This window comes from Vitis vinifera, chromosome 13 (genome assembly GCF_030704535.1).
Source record: "Vitis vinifera cultivar Pinot Noir 40024 chromosome 13, ASM3070453v1".
NCBI classification, from domain to species: Eukaryota; Viridiplantae; Streptophyta; class Magnoliopsida; order Vitales; family Vitaceae; genus Vitis; species Vitis vinifera.
Window position 1 is genome coordinate 1,151,051 of NC_081817.1, and position 23,681 is coordinate 1,174,731.

General features: G+C 33.8%; 2 protein-coding genes across 5 annotated transcripts; one reads left to right on the forward strand and one right to left on the reverse strand.

Moving 5' to 3' along the window:
* Window positions 1-362: 362 nt before the first annotated feature.
* On the forward strand, window positions 363-7,196 carry LOC100258686 (biotin carboxyl carrier protein of acetyl-CoA carboxylase 2, chloroplastic). The gene is made up of 9 exons (XM_002278115.5): window positions 363-630; window positions 2,501-2,710; window positions 3,855-3,922; window positions 4,402-4,455; window positions 4,872-5,132; window positions 5,221-5,283; window positions 5,720-5,788; window positions 5,876-5,921; window positions 6,872-7,196. The coding sequence occupies exons 1-9, from the start codon at window positions 597-599 to the stop codon at window positions 6,931-6,933; spliced, it is 867 nt and encodes a 288-aa protein (XP_002278151.2). The 5' UTR covers window positions 363-596; the 3' UTR covers window positions 6,934-7,196.
* Window positions 7,197-7,581: 385 nt separating this feature from the next.
* LOC100246676 (uncharacterized) lies at window positions 7,582-22,184 on the reverse strand. Of its 4 annotated transcripts, XM_010659907.2 has the most exons (12): window positions 22,169-22,184; window positions 21,945-22,098; window positions 20,124-20,296; window positions 19,837-20,018; window positions 18,660-19,709; window positions 18,494-18,565; window positions 15,680-16,004; window positions 15,343-15,542; window positions 14,905-14,981; window positions 11,348-11,449; window positions 8,093-8,279; window positions 7,582-7,992 (listed from the first exon to the last, which is right to left on the reverse strand). In XM_010659907.2, the coding sequence occupies exons 3-12, from the start codon at window positions 20,293-20,295 to the stop codon at window positions 7,903-7,905; spliced, it is 2,457 nt and encodes an 818-aa protein (XP_010658209.1). In that variant the 5' UTR covers window position 20,296; window positions 21,945-22,098; window positions 22,169-22,184; the 3' UTR covers window positions 7,582-7,902. The 4 variants fall into 4 exon arrangements, with proteins under 4 accessions (XP_010658209.1, XP_059598161.1, XP_010658211.1 ...); XM_059742178.1 differs by lacking the exon at window positions 22,169-22,184 and having other exon boundaries at window positions 21,945-22,162; XM_010659909.2 differs by lacking the exon at window positions 22,169-22,184 and having other exon boundaries at window positions 21,837-21,949.
* Window positions 22,185-23,681: the final 1,497 nt, after the last annotated feature.

Below are 23,681 nucleotides of genomic sequence, written 5' to 3' on the forward strand. Positions count from 1 at the left end.
AGTCTCTTCTATTATTATATCGCTAGAAGTACATGTGAGTCTCTTATATGATTATACCGCTAGAAGTAAGAATTACATTTCGTACGAAACTTAATAGTATGTCATTTTTACAATTAGCTCGTAATGCTGCATCTCTTTCAAGATCAAGACTCTTTATCATGACTTCTGCAAAAAAAAATTATATTTTATATTATATCGGAAAATTTTTACTTTATATTAAAATTTAAAAATAAATGAATAAATAAAATGCCTACTAGTACTACTAACAGTAATAACACGTGCATCTACTTTTACTGAAAGCTTTGACGGACAAGAAGCGAAAACAAGGTCTTAGGTAATTTTCAGAGAGGACACTTCATTACACACAGCGCACGTTAGCCAGGAGCAGTTGAAACTGAAACGGGCGGAGAAACTGATGAGAGAAGGCGGACATTTCGAAGGCGCCCTCCCAACTGTGCAAACCAAACTCACCCACATTTCTTCTCGATTTTGCCCCCCAACTTCTTCTCTATAAATACTCATCTCCACCTCACTCCTTTTTTTCTTTCATATCACACCATTTCTTCTCCCCATTCTCTCACTCTCCTCCGTCGTCCATGGAGTCCGTCGCCGTTCTCCGATCTGTTCACTGTAAGTCTCTTTTCGATTGTTTCTATTATTTCGTGTTTCAGATCGAATGAGTTGTGTGATTTATTTGTTTGATTTCTGCTTTTGGCCTCCGTTTGGTAGCTGAGAAAATGAGGAAACCGGGAGGAGGAGAGTTTTTGAATCTCGTGTTGTTTGCAGAAGAGGAAAGATTTGTGCTACGTTTAGTAGAGGTTTAGGAATTTTGGCTTTTTTGAGCCTGTGTGCGTTGTTCCGGTTTCGCAGTTCGGATCGAATGTTTGTAGTCTCTGGTTTTGACTCCGCTTGATAGGTGAGAAAATGAGGAAAGAAAGGAAGAGAAGATTTTGGAATTTTGTGTTGCTTGCAAAGAGGAAAGTGTGGAACTAGGTTAATTCGAGTTGAGGCTTAGGAGCTGTAGTTTTTTTCTTTTTCCTACAATCCTCAGCATCCAAACGGAGTAGTAATGCTCTTCGTTTTTAATCTGAAACTGGACGTTGAAAGGGAAATTAGGCTCGAGGTTGTTGGATCTATTGTGCTCCTGGGCTGTAAGAACCTTTTTAGAATTTGTCAATTTGAGTGGATTAAGTTGAGGTGAGGTCTAGGAATTGTAATTTCTTTGTTGTTTCTAGTATATTTTTCTTACCAACCAGACTCGAGATTAATGTTTTTTTGTTTCTTAGTTTATTTTGAAATTGGACTTTGGGAGAGAAATTAGGCTATAGGTTATTGGATCTACTATGATTTGATGTCTATTGTGCTTTTGAGGTACAGAAACTTACCAAATAGGGTACTAATGTTTTTCCATTTCTTACTTTGTAGTATGAAACTGGACTTTCGGAGAGGAATTAGGCTGGAGGTTGTTGGACCTATTGTGGTTTTATATCTATTATGCTTTTGAGATATAGAAACCTTTTGGAATTGGAAAACGAGCCTCAGTCTTTTTACATTGGTGTTTTCTCTTGAGCTCAGTGGATTTGATTGAAGAAAGATGCATAAGATTTCTGCTACTAGAAGCTGTATGCACTCCTAAGTTTGATGTATATATTTTTTTCTTGATAAATAAAGAAAATGTATTATAGATAAAAGAGGGTATACACGATAAATACAAAGAAATCAAAAGACCCACAAAAGAAGTGCAAAGACACAAAAACCAGCAAACGTGCCCTACAAAGAGCCTAACCATTCCATAAATTTTAAGTTTGATGTATATATATTTAGGTTCAAGCCTAGTTACTTAGTGATTGGCTGTGACACTTTAGCTGCAATATCTAAAATCATTGTTCAATATGAGAAAATTTCACTGTCATTGCTAAAATTAAATAATAATAAATAAATACATAAATCCACTCAAGACCTTGCCTAAGGCACGAATCGCCTGGAAATGAAGTTAACAAAATTTTCTGTTGTTATAAAAAAGTTCCCCACTCCTATTCCCCTTAGGCACCAATTGCCTGGAAATGAAGCCCTCACATGTAATATATCATATGTGTGGATTCACTTGCCTACTTTTTTTTTTTATTGTCTGATGGAATTTTAGTGATATTGCTGAAGTGTGTCTCTGCCCTAAGATAAGTTCTTGGGTCTCATTTTCAGTAATATGAAATATTTTTGTGGGGGAATGTGGACTCTTAATAAGTTCTCCTCAATTTAGCTGTTATTTGATATCTTTTCCAAGTTACCATCTACATCTTATGGCCAGTTTCTGTTGTCATTTTAAAATATCTTCCTGATTATATCAGTCCATCTGTTAAAGGTGGTCTTTAGCTTGAAGGATCATTTGTGTGTCTTAGTATTTTGTGCATATCTTTCTGTAATTTTAGTTTTGAGTTCCCCTATCAAGTTTTTGTTTATTTGATATGCAATTGGATTCTTATATGGTGTCACCAAATTCCAGATTCTGTAGGTGCTATTTCAAATGTTCGGTCATTTATTGAGAGACCTACCATGGTCCCCATGTATAATGCCACGTGGCCTACCTCAAATACATTGCATGTCCAAGGCTTGACAGTTGGTGGAAAGCTCATTTCTTCTCCAATTAAGCAGAAAGGAACACTAATTTCATGTGTAAAGACACCTGAAACTGCAGGAACAGCTAAATGTGATGGTCAGTACATACCTCATTTAGAAAAGAGGTAGCATTTGGTCTTTTTGGTCTAGGAGTGCTGTCAGGCCTTACGGAATCCCAGCACCCTCCCAAATTTTTTTTTGCTTGTTTAGAATATATTTAATGAAAAGTTACTGTATTGTATCTGGTTTTGTTTTCATGTATGTCACTCATGCATGTGCTAGTTTTTCCATCAGCAAGTTTAACACACATGCCTGAAACTTATGAACATCATCTGTTCCACAAAATAATAAATGGATATCAGTTTAACCTATGAATTAAAGTGATGAGCAGCAATCATGAGATCTAGGCCAAAAGATCACTTTCTTGCAGGTTTGTTTCAGTTGTCCTCAGTTCTTCAGGGGGAGGAGAAGTTGTCTCTGTGTGTGTGTTTTTCTTTTTCTTTTTCCACCCCCATTGTTTTTTTATCAAGGCAAACAAAAAAAGAAAGATTTCTTTTCTTTGTTGAATGCCCTGTTTTACATTTAAAATAGGTAGCTTATGGTGTACATACATCAGTGCACAAGCTCATCTAAATAAATCTAGGCACTGAATGTTACTGAAATGAAGTTGTCATATGATTTGAATAACTTCAAAAAGTCATTTGGCATTTTCACTTTTTATGGTATTAGGTAAATATCTGGCAGCATTCAGTTTTGTGCTTGTGCCACTAAGTGTTCGTTTGGATACACTTTCTGTTTTCTGTTTTTAAAATCAGGGTTTTATATCAAGCTACAGGAACTCTTAGAAACATGTTGAAAAAGTAATGGTTTTAAAAACTGTTTGAAAATTTTGAGATTAAAAAAAATAAATTTGCTACCTCAAATTTCAAACTTTCTGAAATTGATTTTTATAGACATAAGGTGAATCTATACTTTTTATACAAGATGTTTTACTTCTACATAGAAGTTTTCTGATTTTAAAAACAAAAAACAGGAAGTTTAACCTAACTATTAGTATTCCAGTTTTCTCTTCTTGTTTAAACATGGCACTGCACTATTCCATACCTACTCAATGATTTCATGAAAAAAGAAGTTTGAGGATTTTAGATATGCATATCTGCATAGTAGGTAAACATATGGTGACATTTCGTTGGGCATTGCACCCTAAAATGTGGTTACCATTATGGAGCAACTTTTTTCAGATGGCAATCCTCAAGGCTTACTGCAGAAGGATACTCTTCCAAGTGCAACTTTTCCTAATGGATTTGAGGTGAGTTTTTCTCTTAAAAATTTCCCTTGCTTCTTGCTATATTTGATCAAAAGTTCATGGGACAAATTTGTTGAACTAGCATTGATTGATGATTCCTATATAGAAACTACTCACAATATTATCCTATCTTCACCAATCCTTTCTCATTTTTCTGCATGATTTCTTTCTTATATTCTGGAAAAGCCCTACTGTCTTGATATCATGCATATGGGCATAAGGGCAGGTTTTGAGATCCAGTGTGTTAATTTCTTTTGTTTAAATCCACCTTGAGGGATGTTGTAGTCCTTCTCGATTTATACTTCTTTCTGTGGTTTACCTATTTTATATTGTGTTCATGATTGTTTTTTCTTGTTAAGTTATGCTTAAACTGATTATTCAATGGTTCTCATGCTCGTTGTTTCGTTTGCATTGAAATCTAGGTATTTGCATATACCTCTTTTATTTGAACTTGACTAGTGTGCTTATTATTTTCATATCAGGCTTTGATTTTGGAGGTCTGTGACGAGACAGATGTTGCTGAGCTGAAGCTAAAAGTAAACTCCTATATTCTGTTAAACATCCCTATTATACTTGGGTACCTTAGTCTTGTGGCTCAATGGTTTGGAAATGCCTTGGATTATGGAAAATGAATGTAAGAACTTCAGAAGAAGAATCAAAATGGTAGAGGAACTTAACATGTTACTCAGGAATTTTAAGCCTATCAAAGAAAGAAAATAAACCTTTACAGAAGGAATTTTGCATATTCAACACATGCCCCCATGTCAACTAGCATTTAGGTTTCCATGTTGATCAAATGACATGAGGATGCTTTCAATATTATTCCAGTAAATGATGGTGTTGTTTGTCCATAGATCACCGGCATAGGCACATTTTGGAGCCATGGTATGAGAATTGCTGTTTCATTCAGTTCATTTGTTTTTTTGACTGGTTGTCTGTTACATTTTTATAGGTTGGAGACTTTGAAATGCATCTGAGGCGAAATGTAGGAGTCACAAACCCACCCATGCCTGTCATTGCACCTACAGCACCACCAACTGTTTCAGCTAAACCCCCAGTTGAATCAGCTCCTGCTGCCCCACCATCATTACCGCCAAAGCCCTCTCAAGAGAAAATCAGTCCATTTACAAAGAGCCTCTTAGAGAAACCTTCAAAGTTACGGGCCTTAGAAGCTTCTGGAGCTAATGCATATGTTTTGGTGTCTTCTCCAACAGTATGTGACATACCCGTGTAGTCAGGACCCTGCTGTGCTTTTGTTTGTTTGAAATAATTTTTATCGTATCCATAATCCTCTTTGACAGGTTGGTTCATTTCGAACTGGGAGGACACTGAAAGGAAAGAGGCAACCTCCTGTATGTAAAGAGGTATTCACAGCACCCTCATTTTTGTATTGACTTGATAAACTAATGTATCCTTAAGTTCTCAGATTTGTCAGTTAATGTGCCTATGTTCTATTCTCAAGTCATCTAAGCTTGCAAAATCCCCCCTCTTTAAGTATAAAAAGGAGGCTCATCTAAAATTAATAAATCATATATGGAATAAAAATCGCTAATTTTTTCCTTTCTTATTAATTTATTTATTTATTGGTATGTTTACTTGTCCCAACTTAAGGAAAATTTCCCAATTCTGCTGGTTATGTTCATTTAGCTGTATGCCATTCATGTCCATCTCAAGGATTCTTATAGTCCTATACCAACTATTTACATTGTTACTCCCTAATCTATTTACCAAAGTCAAGTGGGCATTGAATTTAAGTACCACCGAGTTATAATTTCAGCGGCCTTTCTCAATCTGAAACAGGGTGATGTGATTAAAGAAGGACAAGTGATAGGCTATTTGGATCAATTTGGCTCTGAACTTCCTGTAAAGGTGACCCTTTTCATTTCAGGTTATTAATTTCTGGTTCTTGCTTAATGAAAGAATGACCTTTTATTCTCGATGCTTGTTGAGCAACAGTCAGACACAGCTGGAGAAGTTTTGAAGGTCATCTTCAATGATGGAGGTATGATGTCTACCAATTTTCCAGCATCTTACCGTTTTTAGTATCTTGATGTCTCAAGTCTATATATACAGAGCCCTGGAGAGTTTAGTGATTTCACCCATAGGGGAATAGATGATATTTCAAGATAATTGTACATATTGCTAGATAATTACAACATAAAACTTTTATATCCCAGGATATTTCCTAAATTGATGGGTGCCTTCTCTCCTACTTCCCCTGATGGTATCCATTTCCAGTACTGCAATAGATATATGAATCCGCACCATTTCAAGTGCTTATAAGTTTCGACACCCGATTGGCAAATACACTACTCATTTTATTGCCATCAGGGCCACACATTGTTCGAAGGACTGAAAAACATTTTAAGTCCAATCACCTTTCTTTTCACATGGTTTCCCGTCAGTTGCAGTTTGGATATCCAATTTATGTTTGGTTAATCTCTTTGAAGCACCACTCTCTGGATAGTCTCCAATCACCTTCCTAATGGTTAGTACCAGGATGAGTTAGGTCTATTATATTACCAAATGAGTTTTCATTTTTAAGTAAAACTCTCTGGTTACTACTTACTACTGGTTATTTCCTACGGCTATCATACATCTTCATTTGTCATGGAATGTAGACCTGTTGGATCCCATTGAGCCAATGTCTTTTGTGCATGGTGTACTTCAGACATGGAAGGAAGGCAGTACTTGAAAGGGCTCTGGTTGGAGAAGTGTTGTCCTACCCAGAAAAATAATTAGTTTTTGTGCACATATTTTGTCATACACATAAACTCTCAACCTATTGCACTACCAAGGTGATGCCATCGATTTCTAGCAACCCAAGAATAATAAAATCATATATTCACTCCTTGGCCTTGGTTTTTGCTTTCTCTTAGTTCATGGGCTTTATGTCCACCTGCCTGCAAATACCCTCTGCTTACTGTTTTATTTCAACTGCGTGGTTTACAGAAGCTGTTGGTTATGGAGACCCCCTTGTCGCTGTCCTGCCATCATTTCATGGTATTGAGTGAGGTTCATCTCCCCTTTCCATTAGTTCTTGCGGTAATCATTGTTTGAGAGGCTTAGATTTGTAGTTTGCCTTTTGACGGTTGGTTTTTTCTTTCCAACTTGTTTTTCTAGCTTTTACAAATTAGGGGACACAGCTGTCTTCTTTGATGTATTTGTTGTTGCTTTCCGGTAAACTTAAATTGAACTACAATTTGGGAAAAGGTTTTATCATTTGTATCGAGATAATACAATTTCAGAAAAGATGTTGGCCCCATTTTGGATTGTACCATACGGAGTTACAAAATGGCTAGAAAAAAGGTCTTCAATTTATGGCTAAACTAAAAGTCATTACTGTGTTGTTCCAAATTATTGTTAAAATTTTGATATAAAATAGAGGTAAAATCTGGTGGGCAGGCCTATGTCAAGGACAAGTGCATTGATGCGAAAGCCTTGGGATTATCCTATGCTAGTTTCTTAATTCAAATGTCCAATTTCAATCCTTTTTTCAACTGTTAAAACCATATAAAATATGTTATCTTATTTAATTATAATTTTTATTTATTCATAATAAAGATTTGAAAGATAGTTTATCCATATTAGTGAGATTCTCATCATTTATGCATCTCAATTTTATTTGCTAAAATTAAAATTTATAAGGTGCGGCTGACTCCTGAAAATAAACCTTTGTTCCCTTTGAATTAAGGTCAATGCCCACCACATATACAAGATGATCATGTGGTGATTATGCATCGGGGCAAAATATAAAATAGCATGCAACTTCACTAAATGCAATGGAATTGATCCGTATATCTTAATCTTAACCATTCTAAATTATCCACTACAAAGTTGGCTGTATTTCTTATAGAAGTGTTCTATAATACCTGAATTCGTGGGAGATTCAACTAACATTAACAGAAACCCTGATAGCATAAATATGAGCATGAAGGCATTAACATAAACATTAAGGATGCACCCTGCTCTCCTTGACCTCATCATAAAACAGTGGCGGAGAAGAAGCATCGTTTCCCAACAGCTTTCAGGCTTGTAACCAGCCAACCATGACCCTCCTTGTAACATTCCACCTGTCATTATGTCAGAAAGTTGAATAAAAACAGATGCAATCTCTCCCACTAGGCAATTGAACTTTTTTTTTTTTTTCTTTTTAAATGTAGATGTAATTACTGTGTCCAAAATCTCCTCATTGTCTTTCAGTCCCCCAATCACGTATATTGATTCTCCAAGGACGACAGCTCCAGAATATCCCCTAGGATCATTCATTGATTCACCGGTCATCCATGAGCCAATGCGAGGATCAAAAACCTCTACAGTTGGAACCATATTAGTTCCATCATAGCCACCCAAAGCATACCTGCAACAATTTTTCCATCATGAAAGACCTATGTTGGACATCACAAGAAATGCGCACACAGTTCCTTGGCCAGTTGGCGGGGAAGGCATAGCAAAACTATTGGCCAATTAGTATAACAAGGAGGCTTGACAACCTCACTAATGCTACCACACATTTCAGGTACCGACAACCTATGGATTGTTGGAAATGAAATGATGAAATGATGAAGTGATGAAAATGTATCTGAATCACACGCTTCCTATGGTATGGAACTTCGGGGTATGCTCTTAGTGTTACCTTAAATATCTTCTGCATTTGAAAAAAAAAATTCATACAATATTCTCCTAAAATAATCTTTTTATTTTGGTACAATAAAAAATAAATATTTTTGGTTATGGAGGCTCTCAGTTGTTTCTCATCAAAGGCAGTGCAGAAGGGCTTTACCAGTGGGTTCAAGGTTTGGGGTAGGGGAGAGGGAGGAAAGGAGGTGGACGTTTCCCATCCCCTTTGTTCTATGAAGCTAGCGAGAATCAATTGAGGCATCTCAGAAATATTTAGCCTAAAAATCAATTTCGAGAAGAGTGGATTGGCCTCTCTTCTGCCTATTTAGTTCTACCTATGGTAACACCTTACAAGCATGGTGCATTTTGGGATTCTGTAAAGGAGTACTTTTAATAGGGGATTGGTCTCTTGGAATAATCAATGATTTTCTTAAGGGGAAGATTGACTCTCTCAAATCTTCTGATATACTTCATGTCCATATTTGTCATTCCAAATAAAGTGAGAGTCAATCGGAAATGATGCAAAAAGATTTACTATGGGGGGATCATCACACCTAAAGGAGAAGAAGTTTCATATGGTGAATTGGATGACAAAATGCTCGGATAAGAAGATTGGATGTGTGGGCATCAGAAAGCTTTCAACCCTTAAACACAGCCTTGCTTCTTAAGAGGTTGTGGTAATTTGCTAACAAAAGGGACTGTGCAGAGGAAGGTCATAAAAGGAAAGTTTGGAAAGGAAAAAAGAGGTCGTGGTACTCAAGAGATGAAGGGGAGGCACGGTGTGGGATTATGGAAAGCTATTAGAGGGGAGTGGGTTGAGTTTGGGTTCAATCTTGGAACCAAGATTTTGTTTGGGAATAGCAGGGGAGATGAGCAGATTGGGGAGAGTTTCTTGAAAGAACCATTTCCTTTCTTTATAGTCTTGCTCCTTCCAAATTTGCAAGAGTGGCATGTCTTTGGCTAATTCAGAAAGATCAGATCAATAGAGCCTCTCTTCTAAAAGGTCTTTTTGAAAGTGGGAGCTAAAGGAGATGTATATGTTTATAAAGATTATTCATTCTTTGAATTTGATTAGGAAAATAAAGGATTACCTTTTGTAGAGGGAAGGGGAGAAGAGATTTCCAAGTGAAGTCTTTCTACAATTCATTGTACTTGAGAGATCTTACTCTTTCCCTTACACCCCTTTGAGGGCTTGTTTCTTTTCTTAGGGCACAGCACACAGGAAAAGATTTTAACTATCAACCAAATAATAAGGAAGCAATGGTCTTTGGTGACTAGATATAGTATTTTAAAAACTAAATATTTAAAAAATAATACTAAATCAGCAAACCATATGTAATTCATAGTGAAAAGGCCCAATTACCATGGGACTTGTTATTTCCCATAGGTTCTTCTAGAATTGATTCAAATCTCATTTTGGGTTGGAAAATTTGGGGTAAGACTGAGAGGTCGAGGAAGGTTTGGAGTATGATTCCTCTTTACCTTCTTTTCCTTTTTTTAAAGAAAATATATTAACAGCATCCAAGTGGGGGTGCACCAAGGTATACATGATGTATATAATAGGTGCCAAAAGGCGAAACAAAATAAGAGACAACAAAGGACAAGCTTACTTTCCTTACTTGGAGCTAAGAGAATCAACAAAGTCGTATCATAGTTGATGAAAGATCAAGAATATAAACTCTAACCCATTCCAAATAAGTACTCATGATAACGGATTTGATTGCTTGATCTAGTCGTTCAATATCTTTGAAAGATCTCCTATTTCTTTCCTTCCATAGAGTCCAAACACACACAAGGGGTGATCCTCTAAGCCTTTTTCTGTTTTTATCCCTACAAAAGATCCATGCCCAATTGAGGAGGGTTCTTCTGGCTGTAGAATGCAACACAAAACCACTCCAAATAGCGAAAAAATCAGCTACCATAGAATACTTGTCTTAGGTAAGTGAAAGAGGATACCATCAACTGATTCTTCATTTTTCTTTGCACATAAAATATTATTTTGACATTATTCATCCTCTCCTTTTGAGTTGATGAATCGTCAAAATCCTTCCCCACTCAGCTCCCCAAGCAAAGAAACCCACCTTCATAGACGTCCAAGGATTCCAAACTATACTTGCAGGAAAGGTCTCCCTTCTGGCCTGGGCAAGGGAGGATTCCACCTACTTCCCTTTCCTACCTGCTCCCCCACACATCTGCTAGCCATGGATCCTTAGAGGTTTTTATAGAGAATAACATTGGCAAAGGCTTCTAATGACAGATTTTCACACCATTTATCTTTCCAAATTTAACCTTCCTCCAATTGCCAACTATAAGGCAAGATCTGGTCTTAAAATCCTCCCATCCGATTCTAATGGTTTTCCACACCATCCATCTTTACACTTTGTGCATAATGTAAGAGCATAATATTTAGGTGTTCTATAAGGTGGAGGTATTTGACTAGAGATTGAAAAGGACTTTCATCAAATCCTTTTTAAAATGATCTAGGGTGCCATCGGGAATGATTGATTGCTCTACTAGATTTCATAATGAGCCAAACAAAAGATAATTGTTTTTTATGCAGTTTACTACTTTCATCCTCATTGCGGTTCCCCGCATATACTTCCTATGGTGTTTGTCAATGTATCTTTATTCGCCCATCAAACAAAATTAATAAATATTGTTACCTTTAAATGCTGAAAATTCCCACCAGAATTTGGAAATATTTAGCTCACTTAGCATATATCATCCAAAAGCACAACTTACTCTTGATCCAATGGTGCAACCAAACTTAATGCCATCAACAAGCAAAACAGAAAGAGATCAACTTACAATTTTTCATTCAGCGCAGCCAAGGAATGACACCCTCTTCTCGTGCTCATATTCTCTAGTCTAGTCCACGAACGTTCACGAGGATCAAATCTTTCAACCGATCTGCAATGATGGTAAAGAAATGTTTTGATCAAACACTCAAATTCATCTAGAATGTATTAAGCATCTTCACCAAAAATTCAAAAGGGAGTTTAGCTCTGATTATGTTTTAACTCAATATCACAAATCCTTTTTGCTTAATCATAAAGTTTAAGTTTCTACTACATTTAAAGGATGTTTAGTAAAACAACTCAATAACTTGAGTCATTAAACATATTAACCATGCATTGGTAAAATAATGTAATATTGAAATTTAAGTTACAAATGACATGTCTTTTTTTCCTTTTACTTAAATCTAAAAACAAGTTGCTTTCGGCTATGTGTTTTTTAACTTACTACTTTTTCTAAGATAATTTTGTCTTAATGGAATTATTTTTATCCAAATGAAAAAAGTCACTTTTTCTCTTTTCCTCTCTTTTTTCTCTTTTCAATTTTTAACCTCTACAATATTCAAATGCAATTTTCCACTTAAAATTAAACTAAATTCACTTTGAACATTTTTTACCATTTTCCCTTTTATCTCTCAAGCCAATTTATATCTAAGATTTATTTATTTATTTTTATTTTTATTTTTTTATGAATCCCTCAAGAATGAAAACAACAACATAATAATTTTAATTAATTTTTAAAAATAAAATTTAAGATTTGATGTTTTTTCCCAAATTGAAAAATAAAAAATTAATAAATGAATTTCAACATCTGAACACACACTTCCATAGCAAATTCATAGATCCAAAGACAAACCACATTAAAAATCAATGAGTAATCAATGAAACTTAACTAGAAAATTTATAAAATTTTCTTTAACAATCAAGCATAATTAGAAACTCTAATTACTACTCAATTACCAAATTTCCTAACTAATTACATAATTAAACATATAAACTTTTATTATTGTAATTATTTTTTATATTTTTATAATATTTGTAAATATGCTAAGGTTAGGTATGGATACAATTTTTATTTTTTATTTTTAAAAATAAAAAGTCCTATATAAAATATAAGAAGTCTTATACAAAATGCAAAAATTTACCTTGTGTTCTTAAATATTTTGTTCAAAATTTTAAAAATTTGAAGTAGAAAGTTTTTACTTCTTTAAATTTTAAAAAGTGTTTTCAAGAATATTTTTTCCAAAATTTTAAAAATTTGAAGTATAAATTTTTTACTTCTTTAAATTTTAAAAAGTGTTTTCAAGTACACAAAATATGTACCTACTTTTTGAATAAAAATTTATATATTTTGTGTAATTTTCTATTTTTAAATATGAAAAATAGGAAATGAACCCAAACATCAACTAAATTATTTGTTTTTTAATTATTAGTTTTTAAATATCTTATCTTGATTATATAAAATAATATCGCAATAAGTTTGGGGTTTGGGGTTTGGGGTTTTGAGATGTTTGGAAATATGTTAAATAACTATTTTATCTCCAAATTTAAGTTTTCGAATATCTATTATTTAAAATAAAAGTGAAGGCTAATTACTAAGTTTAAAATGTTTTTAGCTCCAATCAAAAAAAAAAAAAGTTTAAAATGTTTTTAGCATTTGAACACAATGAGACTTAACAATCAATAGCATGTGAACATTGACAAAAATAAATAAATTAACACTTAATAACATTTACATATTAAGGAAAAAGAACAAATTATGCAGTTAATGACATTCAACTTAATTCCAATTCAAGTCTATTAAGATTTCAAACAAAAACACAAACATTTTTTTTAAATCCCAAATATCTTTTACCCTATTTGGTCGTATTCTCAAAGCAAACAAATTTATTATCTAATAGTAATGAGGATAAATATAACAATTTAAAATTTAAAAAAAAAAACTTAATTTTGTTTTACTAAACAACCTTATTACTTAAAGTAAGAGCCAAAACTAAGTTTTTCCTTTTTTATAAGCAAACAAGAAAATTTATTAGAAGTGCCTCAAAGAAGGTGCACCAAAAGTACACACTAAGTATACAAATTGCACCTAAAGAGGCTAATTTAGGAAAGGGAAATCAGAAAATGAAAAACAAACTCTCTCCTTACTTGAAGCTTAGCCAATTCATAAAGTTTATTATGGACATTGTTTGGTCCTTTATGTACGTCACAACCCATTTGGAAAAAAAAAAAAAAGATGTAAAATAATATTTGATTACTTAGTCCAAAACAAGCATAAGGGAGCCCTCCAAGCTTTCTTCCACTTCTTCCCACGAGTCATGCCAACACAAAGGCTTCCTCCAACCATAAAGTGTCATCAAAACACTCCAAGTAGAGAGTAAATCATTTGCCACAACATTTTCCATTAGCATAGTGAAAAAGCAAACGATCAGGTGATTCTTCATCATCTTTGCACAAGTAGCACGTATTCAACAAATTCCAACTCTCCTCTTGAGCTAATCTAACATCAGAATTCTTCCTCATGTTGCTTCCCAAGTAAAGAAGCCTACCTTTGGTGAAACCAAGGATTCCACATTATGATAGCAAGGAAAGGCTCTCTACCTCCCCTGGCTAAGGAGGTGTAACGGATCTAACTGAGAACTTGTTGCATTTAGATTCCTTCCAGCTTCATTTATCCTCTTCAACCTTCTAATCAACAAAGAATATAGATTCCTTAATAATATCCCCACTTCCTCAATTTCCTAATCATTGAACTATCTTGAGAAGTGGGAACTCCATCTACCTCCCTTCCCAACCAGCTCCCATACCTCTACTACCCAATCGTCTTTGACGGTTACTATAGAGAATAACATCAGAAAGGACTATTCCAAGGACAAGACATTATGCCATCTATCTTTCTAAAATTTTACCCTCCTAACATTCTCAACTACGGAACAATACTTGCTTTATATAACCTTTTCCAATTTTTTTCCATAACCCAACCTATAACCATCTCACACTCCATGAACACCATCCCCTTTCCTCTTCTCCAAACTTCCTACATATAACTTGTTTCCATAAGGACTCTATTCTTTCACAAAACTCCAACTTCATTTGCTAAGCAAAACCTTGTTTAAAGTAAAAAGATTATGACTACAAAGACCTTCATCATTTTCTTCCACATAGGCAATGGACCAATTAACCAAGTGAGGTCCTTTCTCTAGATCCTGACCACCCCGAAAGAAGTCTCTTTGGATCTGCTCTAGCCTAAAACTTACCCTTCACAAAATAACAAACAAAGACATAAGAGTAAATTTTCAAGTTATCTCAACAAGCATAGTTTAAGTCGTTAAGCAACAAGCATAATTTAAGTCGTTAAGCAACAAACATAATTTAAATCTTTAAGCAACAAGCATAGTTTAAGCCAACAACAAGCATAATATAACTTAAAGTTATCTCAAATCATTACGCATTAAGCATTCAATTTTACCAAACACTCTCTAAATAGAATTGTAAATGAGTTATGTCAATTGATGGATACACAACCAAACAATAAAATAAGACACAAATGAAACTAATTTGATATCTTACTTCAAGTAATCTTCTCCATCATATCCACCAACAGCATAGAGCATGCCATTCAATTCAGTTGCAGCAAGACCAAACCTCTGAAGAAACAAAGAAGTAAAATTAAACAAAACCAAGTCCTAATAGTTTCTCTTCAAAGAAAATAAAATATCTAAGAACGACCCTAAAATTAACTCCTTAGAAAACATATTATTTCAAACTACTAAGATCACCTTAGCTTTGGTTATGGTCCTTTTTGGAAAAAACATTTTAACAATCTAAGCATTTTCATTTGAAAAACTATAAAACCATTGTCTTACAACATGCATTTTAGTACTTAAAACAAATCTATCCATTATTCATCTTTTTATCTTTCACAATGTCATTGTTTACTAGCAATCCAAGTCTAGCATGTTCAATTAACACCTAGCATATGTTACCCAAAGACCGATTGAGAGGTACCTTTTGTTGCATGGACGGAGCGGAGATCCACCTTCCAGTTTCTGGATCCAAGACTTCAACCTCTGAAAAACATTCCACTCCATTTCCACCACCAATTGCAAAGATCTTGTCATTTAAAGAAACTCCTGCTAAGCTTCCTTTTCTTTGAGTTAGCGAAGGACGACTAACCCATTGATCAGTCATTGGATTATATGATTCAACTTCAAATAAGTAGAATTATAGCATTAGTGCCTTGTGGAAAAAAGGAAATAAGTTGCAAAAAGAAATTATTATAATAATAAAAAACAAGAACTTTAAAAAAAAAAAAAGAAAAAAAAAAAGACATTACAACCAATACCTATGTTGTACCATGAATTACCATCCACACCACCAAAAATATAAAGTTCACCATCCAACTTTGCTACTGAGGCATATGATCGAACAAAGGTCATTGGTCTAAGAGATTTCATCAAGTCCAAAGCAGGTGAATAGGAATCTAAGTCAGATAACCACGAGAAACCATCAAATCCTCCCACTATAAGTATTGAATCATCAAGGCTTGATTGAGGTTCATTAAGCAACTCGGGTTCTAGTGCCTCGACAACACCAATTGAAGAAACTGACCCTGATTCCAACCTCTTGCATCGGTTTTCTAATTTTTGAATCTCTCTTTTTGATTCAGCCTGATTTGAAATTTAAATAAGTCTTCATTCAAGAAGGATAAGAGGAAGCACACTAAAAGCCATACAAATTTCACAATAGGATATATAAGAACATAATCTATTGCTACTCTATAGTAATTATTTAACACTCAAAGCAAGAGGATCTTGGAGAACAATAACATGAGGAAAAACATTAAAATGCCATAACAAAAATCTCAGATACAATTTCAATGCTTAGCTGTTCTAACTCAGTAGAAAAGGAATATATTGACATAATGTGTCAAGAACTACAAGCACAATCTATTCCCAAGTGACTTAACAAGATTTCCTTCAATAGATGTCATTCTAAAGCCTCAATGAAATCCAACAATTTCCCATTCTCAAGCTAAACAATATCGTTGCGATGAACAATTTTGTCCCTTTAGATATGTAGCCAAAAAATCAAACAATTAGTTCAGACTAAGGATTGTTGGTTGTTGTGTCAAGTAATACATGGATATTACATGAGAAGTAAGAGCATTCTTATCCATTGTAATAGAAATAGACAACAGTGGGACATGCTATTGGCTATGTTTGGATTGCAATTGGTACTTTTAGTACAAAAATCTCATGCTGCATGGAAGATTCAGGAATTGGATGTTGACAGAGGAAGTATGGAAAATGTCTCTCCTTTGCTTGTTTTGGGGCATTTGAAGGGAGCGTAATGTCCAGATTTTCAAGGAAGAATTTTCAAATAAAAAATTGAGGGAGATCTTTATTAAAACATTGTTGGAGTGGCCACAATTCTCTTTGACAATGGATAATTATATTTGTAGAATTTCATAGGTAGTCTAGAATGTGAATAGTAGGTTTGCTTTTCAACCAAGTGTTGAGTTTTCACTTCCAAAGGAGAGCCACTTTGCCACTAGAGTTGTTGGGATTGCTATATTGCCTCCTTACTACCATCATTTAGCTTAAAGCTTGAACATGTACAACTGCAATTGGTGGATGAAGAAGAAGAATTGCCAGACATTGACATTGATAGATAGGATAATGGAGCAATTAGATACTATGATGACTTTGTAGATGATCCCACTAACAATAGTGATGGTAATGTAGAAGAATGAAGAATAATTTGATGGAGATTGACATAGGAGAGAGAGTTTGAAATATATATATATATATATATATATATATAAGAATTAAATTAGAAACTATCACGAAAAAAAATGAATTTTCTTATTTCAATTTCATGGTTTTCTTAGGTTATGTTTGGTTCCCATAAAGTTTTGACAAAAAATGTGAAAGAAAAAAAAAAGAGGAAAAAAAAAGTGAAGAAAAACAAAAATAGATTGAAAGTCAATAAATCATTTTTATATCGTACTTCAAAATCATTTCATTTATCTAACTCTTCTATAAAAAGATTAAATAATTTTAATTATATTTGACTTTCTTTCATGTTTTTCATAGTAAAACCAAATATAAGAAAATCATTTTCCTTAATATTTTTCTTCTTTTCTTAGTACTTTCTAAGAACCAAGCATAGTCTTAGTGCTTCATTTTTATGAGATATTATTAGTATTTTTTCAGATTTTTTTTTTTTTTTAACTTAAGATTTGTGCCTTGTTCCACCTCAAAGCTTACACCACCCTTCATTTGAGTAAAATTTCTCGAGACCCATTATAGCCTTTTAAAACACTAACTATGACAAAAATAAATAAATAAATAATGACTAAATAGGACAATGGAAGCACGCTACCCTTGTTTTTCTTTTTTGTAAATAAACCCTAGGGTTGTCAACTAAGAAATACTGAACCAAAAAAGAAAAAACATAATTAATGGAATTCAACCCAAAAGAGATAATAATGCTAAGAATTCCATGAAAGTAACGGTAGCATGTTTGATTGAATACTTTATGTATAAAGGAAAATTGAAGTGCCTAAATCGTTTTGATAAAAATAAAAAATAAAATAAAATAAAATAAAAAGACCAATAATTATGAGAAGAATACAAAGAAACTATAAATGGGAAGAATACAAGAAACTACAAAACAATAGCAGTGTCGTTGCATATGAATAGCAGAAAATAGATATAATATGATAGTCACACCAAGCATATCCCACTCCAAGAGTAGCAGAATACAATTTAACCTGAAATAACTCAAACAAAGCCCTCAAAATTACGATAAATTTAATGCAATATTACCATGACAATAGAGGGATCATCAGAATTGTGATGAAGTTAGGCTTTAGCAATTCCATGAACCATGTCAGATATGGTGAGCAATAAAAATAAATAAAAATAAAAATAAAATAAAAAATGAAACTTTTGAACTTGGAACCAACAAACTAGCAGAATGTATCACCATAAGAAGTGTTTACCACCATAGAGTTGTAACAAAACCAACAAGCAGCTACATGGGAGATTAAGCAACTTCAAAGACCAATCAAACAGAGAAGAAATGCAGTTCAACACTACAGCACAATAACTTTGTTGAAAAGAGATCATATGATATCATGAGAGGATCATACCAGCTCCTGCTCCAGAGAACTGACTTTTTGAATTAATTGAGAAACCTTCATCCGTTCCATCTCTTGCATTAACTTTGAAAACCACATTAAACATGTTACAATGGTGGAAGAGATAATTAGATCAAAATAAATGCAAAGGAAAGACAAAGGATACAGGATTGATTACCTTAGCTACAGCAGACTGAAGATCAGATGACTTCATTTCTGAAACTGTAGAAGAGTAGGAAGATTCACAATTTGGTTTCAGGTCTACTTCAGGAATTTCCATTCCATCCTCAACTGTAACATTTTCAATAGGCTGGCTTTCTTCAGCCAAACAAACAACAGATGATGATCCCAACTCATTATTGTAGACATCTAAATGAGGAAGATTCATCTCTGAAACTGGTCCCATCTCAAAATATTCCCCTTCCTCATTATTGTACACATGTAAAGAGGGAAGATTCGTCTCTGAAACTGCTCCTGTCTCAAAATATTTACCTTCCTCATTATTGTAAACATCTAAACAAGGAAGATTCACCTCTGAAACTGGTCCCTTCTCAAAATATTCACCTTCCTTTCTTGCATTATCGCATTTTTCCACCTCCTCATTTGTGGGAGCTCCCCAAAACAGCCCCTCTTCACCCAAATGATCAGCAACACCTGAAGGCTCCCATTCCATATCCAACTGATCTGGATGAGTAAAATACATTTCTGGAACTGGTTTTTCTTCATCTCCCTTAATTGTCTCAGAAGTAAGTGACATTTTGAATAAAGAACTCCATTTTTTCTCTGGGAGGGAAGTGCTTATGTTTCTCTCAAGAGAAGAGTGAGAAGGCCAATAATTTGGCTTTGAATGAATAACATCCTGCGAATGTTTTTCTGCTGCTTCCTCTTCAGTTGTGCCATCTGGAAACTGGTTTTCTCCACCTAAACCATGTTCATTCCAAGATGAGCCCCATTCAACATTTGACGCACCTAAACGATTACAATCCACCTCTTCATCATGACTTGTACCAAGAGTGGTACCAGTTGGTAAACCTTTGAGTGTAGTGTTCCATTTCACTGTTTTCTGTGACAGGGAAGGAGAAGATGAAAATAGGGATACCAACTTGCTGGTCTGAGCACGGTCTAGTTCAAACCAAAAAAGCCTATGCTCGTAGTAGTTTTTAGATATTATTGGCTTAAATTGTTCTTCAAGCAAGGGCTGGCACTGCATCCGAATTTGGATCCGAACCTAAGAATACATACAGTGATATTAGTAAGTGGATTCCATTTCCAACCTAAACACCGTGAACCCTGAATCTAACCACAAACCTCAAAGCTACCGAAGAATGATGGAATGAAATAACCACAGGCACTACCTGTGCAGGATACGGCGTCAACTGTGAACCATCAGGAGTCCATCCATATGGATTTATATTCATCTGTCCTGGGCTTGCAGCCTCAAAGATACCATGAAGCTTTCTATCACTATAGTTGAACAGGAATAGTGTCAAGCCAGGATTGATGTTCCTCACATAGGAGAAATGCGCAGCTGGTAAACCTGTTCAAGAATGCAAAAATGTCCATAACTCTTTGGATGTGCAAACTTAAACATCGGATATAGTAGAAGTTTTTCTTGCATGGAAATAGGAGATAGCCAACTAACCAAACAACTGCTTGGAATGACATTCGTCGATTGTATTGTGCTTGCATCCAAAGATGACTCCTCCTAAATCACTCTTCCCTAGATTTCTAGCAGTTACACTGCAATTCACTGTCCAGGAGGGAAGAGGTTTTTCCTTCTGCCTTGAAGCCTTTGCTTTCCTCCCTCCACCCATTCTGTTGTTTCAGAGAAATGCATGAACAAGTAAAGCTCTGAATCATAAAATACCATAGTTCTAATAAAGCTAAAGCTAAAGCTAAGAAGGAAACATGTTAACACTGAACCAAACAATCACAAAAAAACTACTCCCTGTAAGCAGTTCTTCAAAAATCTGAGATCATAACAACTAAGGATTACAACTAAACAATATTTAGAAATTAAAACCAAATAAATATCAATCACATTAGGAGAGATATAAGTAAATGGATAACATAATACACACATAGAAATTTCAAAAGCTAACAAAAGCCATATTTAGTACAAATTGAAAGGCACATAATTAACAAGACAATTTTGAATCTCTAACATAACATATATACAAAGACACTAAATTATTAGGGATAATAAAAAGACTAATTACAAATTTTATTGATATTAATTAACTATTACAGTCAACAAGATTGAAATCCCGGTTTATGTTGCAAATTTTGAATCAGAAACCTTCCATCTCCATACTCTGTAGATAGAAAAAAACTTCAGAGAAATGTTCACAATAAAGAAAATATTCCAGGTACATAGAGACTTCTTTTCCAAAAGCTTTAACAAGAAATTTTCAACAGCTTCCATCCAGATAAATGCAGAACAGAACAAAAAAAAATTCCAGATAAATGCAGTACAGAACAAAATAATTTTCAGACTTATCCAAAAAAAAAAAAAAGCAAAAGGCATTTTCAGAGACTTCTTTTCCAAAAGCTCCCCAAAGAACTGACAAGAAATTCAATAGCTTCCAGATAAATGCAGTACAGGACAAAATAATTTTTCAAACTTATCAAAAAAAAAAAACAAAAAGGCATTTTCAGAAACTATTTTCCACTGAACTTTGGGGACTAGCACAAGAAAATGACAATGAATTAGAGCATGTGAGCAAAATCCTCTAAAAGAATTCACAATTTTCCCTGCATTCTCATTTTAGAATGACCAAAGGAAAAATCCAAATTCAAACATTTCTTGGTTCTTTAAAGTTGCATTTGATAAAAGGAACAAAAAAACATAGAATTTTATTTCTGTTAGCGCTATGTAGATCACAATCCCGGAAAATCATCGAGACCTTAGGAATAGCCCAAACAGAGAAAGAGAGAGATTTATTTTGGTAAAAGAACAAAATAGTAGTTGAATAAACAAATGATCACAGAGTACATGTATATCCTCGCAAAACACCTCCGTTTGGCTACCAAGAGAAATGAGGAAAATGAGATCTCAAATTCCATAACTGGCAAAAACAGTTTAAGACAAAGTAGTCGAGCATGTCTTGAGTACGGCAGTCCTCGTCTTATCAGACCGTCAACAAAAAATAAAACTACTTAAGCCTACATTTTCCTTACTTTTCCTGAACATTTTCTCAGCAACCAAACAAAGAGGAAGACAAAAATACCAAAATAAATACAAAATGGCTTACATGGTTCATATAACACAATCACCGAACAAAAAAAATCCCTCAAAAACATCAACGGGCACTTCCTACAAAGAACAAACCCTATACAACCAAGAGTACATCACCTTTGAATCCGAGCCTCCGATAAACCAGGATGATCCGAAATTTAAAAAAAAAAGGCAAGTAAAACAAGAAATGAGGAAAAAATGGACGTTGCTTTCTCACTCAGAGACCTGAGATCGTCCAATCCGTGATCTCCTTCGTGCGACGAGACGTTTCAGAGCGTTCCACAGTTGGTGAAGCTTAGGGAATCCAATAGTAATATATAGAGCAGACGAAAGCTCTGGAGAAGGACAAGAAAATGCCCTGTCAGGTTGCCGGTAGGCTCTGAAAATGAAGAAGAGATCAAAAGGCAAACCGAGAGAGAGAAAGAGAGCGAGAGTCTAGAGAACTGCACCATATAAAGACCTTGAGCGATAGCAAGAGCGACTCAAGAAGCGCGATACGTGCCCATGATTACATTCTAATTTGCTTAATTTGCCTCACATCAGTCGTATGTGAAATGTGTACGGCGAAAGACTTTTTGCCACGTGTCGACACATGAGGCTGCTTTGCCGGTCCCTCTTCTTGCTGGTCGTTCAATATGTTAATGATTTTCCCATGCGGAAATAATGTTTTAAGTAAATTTTTAATTAATATTTATATCTAGAAAACAAACCACCCGTATTTTCGTTGCAATTTTTGATAGTTTGGAACTTTTAGTCTATTTTAAAAAGAGAAAAAAATTATTAAGCATCCGTTTAGTACATTTTCTGTTTTTAAAATCAAATAAAGTTAATTAGCAAATATATTTTCTGTTAAAAATTTTAAAATTTTAAAAAAAAATTATACTTCAATTTTTGTATTTATTATTGATTTTAAAGCTGAAAAATATAAAATATATATAAACAAGCCTTTATTTAAAAATAATTTTTTATATTATTAAATAATTTAAATTTAAATTAATTTAGTAAAAATGATGAAAATAATTGTATTTCTAATTTATATTTTTTAAATTGGAATATATATATATATATATTGTTTTGAACTTCCTGCCATGCTTCTGGCTTTTTTTCCCTCTCGGCGTAACTTTCCATTAAATGTTGCCTTGGTGGAGTTGAAAATAAGTCTGAGGGTGATGGTGACGTGTTTGTTCTATTCCTAAAAAAGAATAGGTTTTGCTTTGTGAAGAGTTTACTTTTCCTATATTTAGCAAAAAGTGTGAATAAGAGGATGTCTCCATCAAACTGCTATGTATATATTTTCCAAAAGGCCAATTAATATCTTTTTAAGCCAAGCATTTTGCATACCAAAGAGACGATTAAGATTTTCCTATATTTAGTAAAAATGTGAATAAGAGGATGTCTCACTCAATACTTAATAAGCCTGCAATGTATGTATTTTCAAATTTGCCGATTAATGCGGGTTTGTTTCAAGTATTTATTGAATGAATATTTTATTTGTGATATATTTGATATTTAAGGATGATGATTCTTTTCATGTATCCATCACTCTATCTTTAATAAGACAAGTTTAAAATTTAAATAAATGGTAAGATGTGAATTTGAGATTTTATTTTTTAAATCCAAGACTAGTTCAAGGACGGGTTTGGATATTACTTTGTCTCATCCTGTTCCGTCTCGTCGTAGTTATATATAAAATTAATTTTAAAAATTATTTTAATTTTAAATTTATTTTTTTTTATTTTTAACAATAATATTATTATTATTATAAAAATACTTTTTAATAAAATAAGTTATAAAAAATTATAATATTTTAATTATTTTATAAAATATATATGTTTTTTAATGTAATTAAAAAATTAAAAATTACATTTTAAAAAAAAAATGGAACAGGTTAGGATTGAAATAAGGACAACTCATCCCGATCCTACCCATTGTCATCCCTATAATGATATTTATAAATGAAAA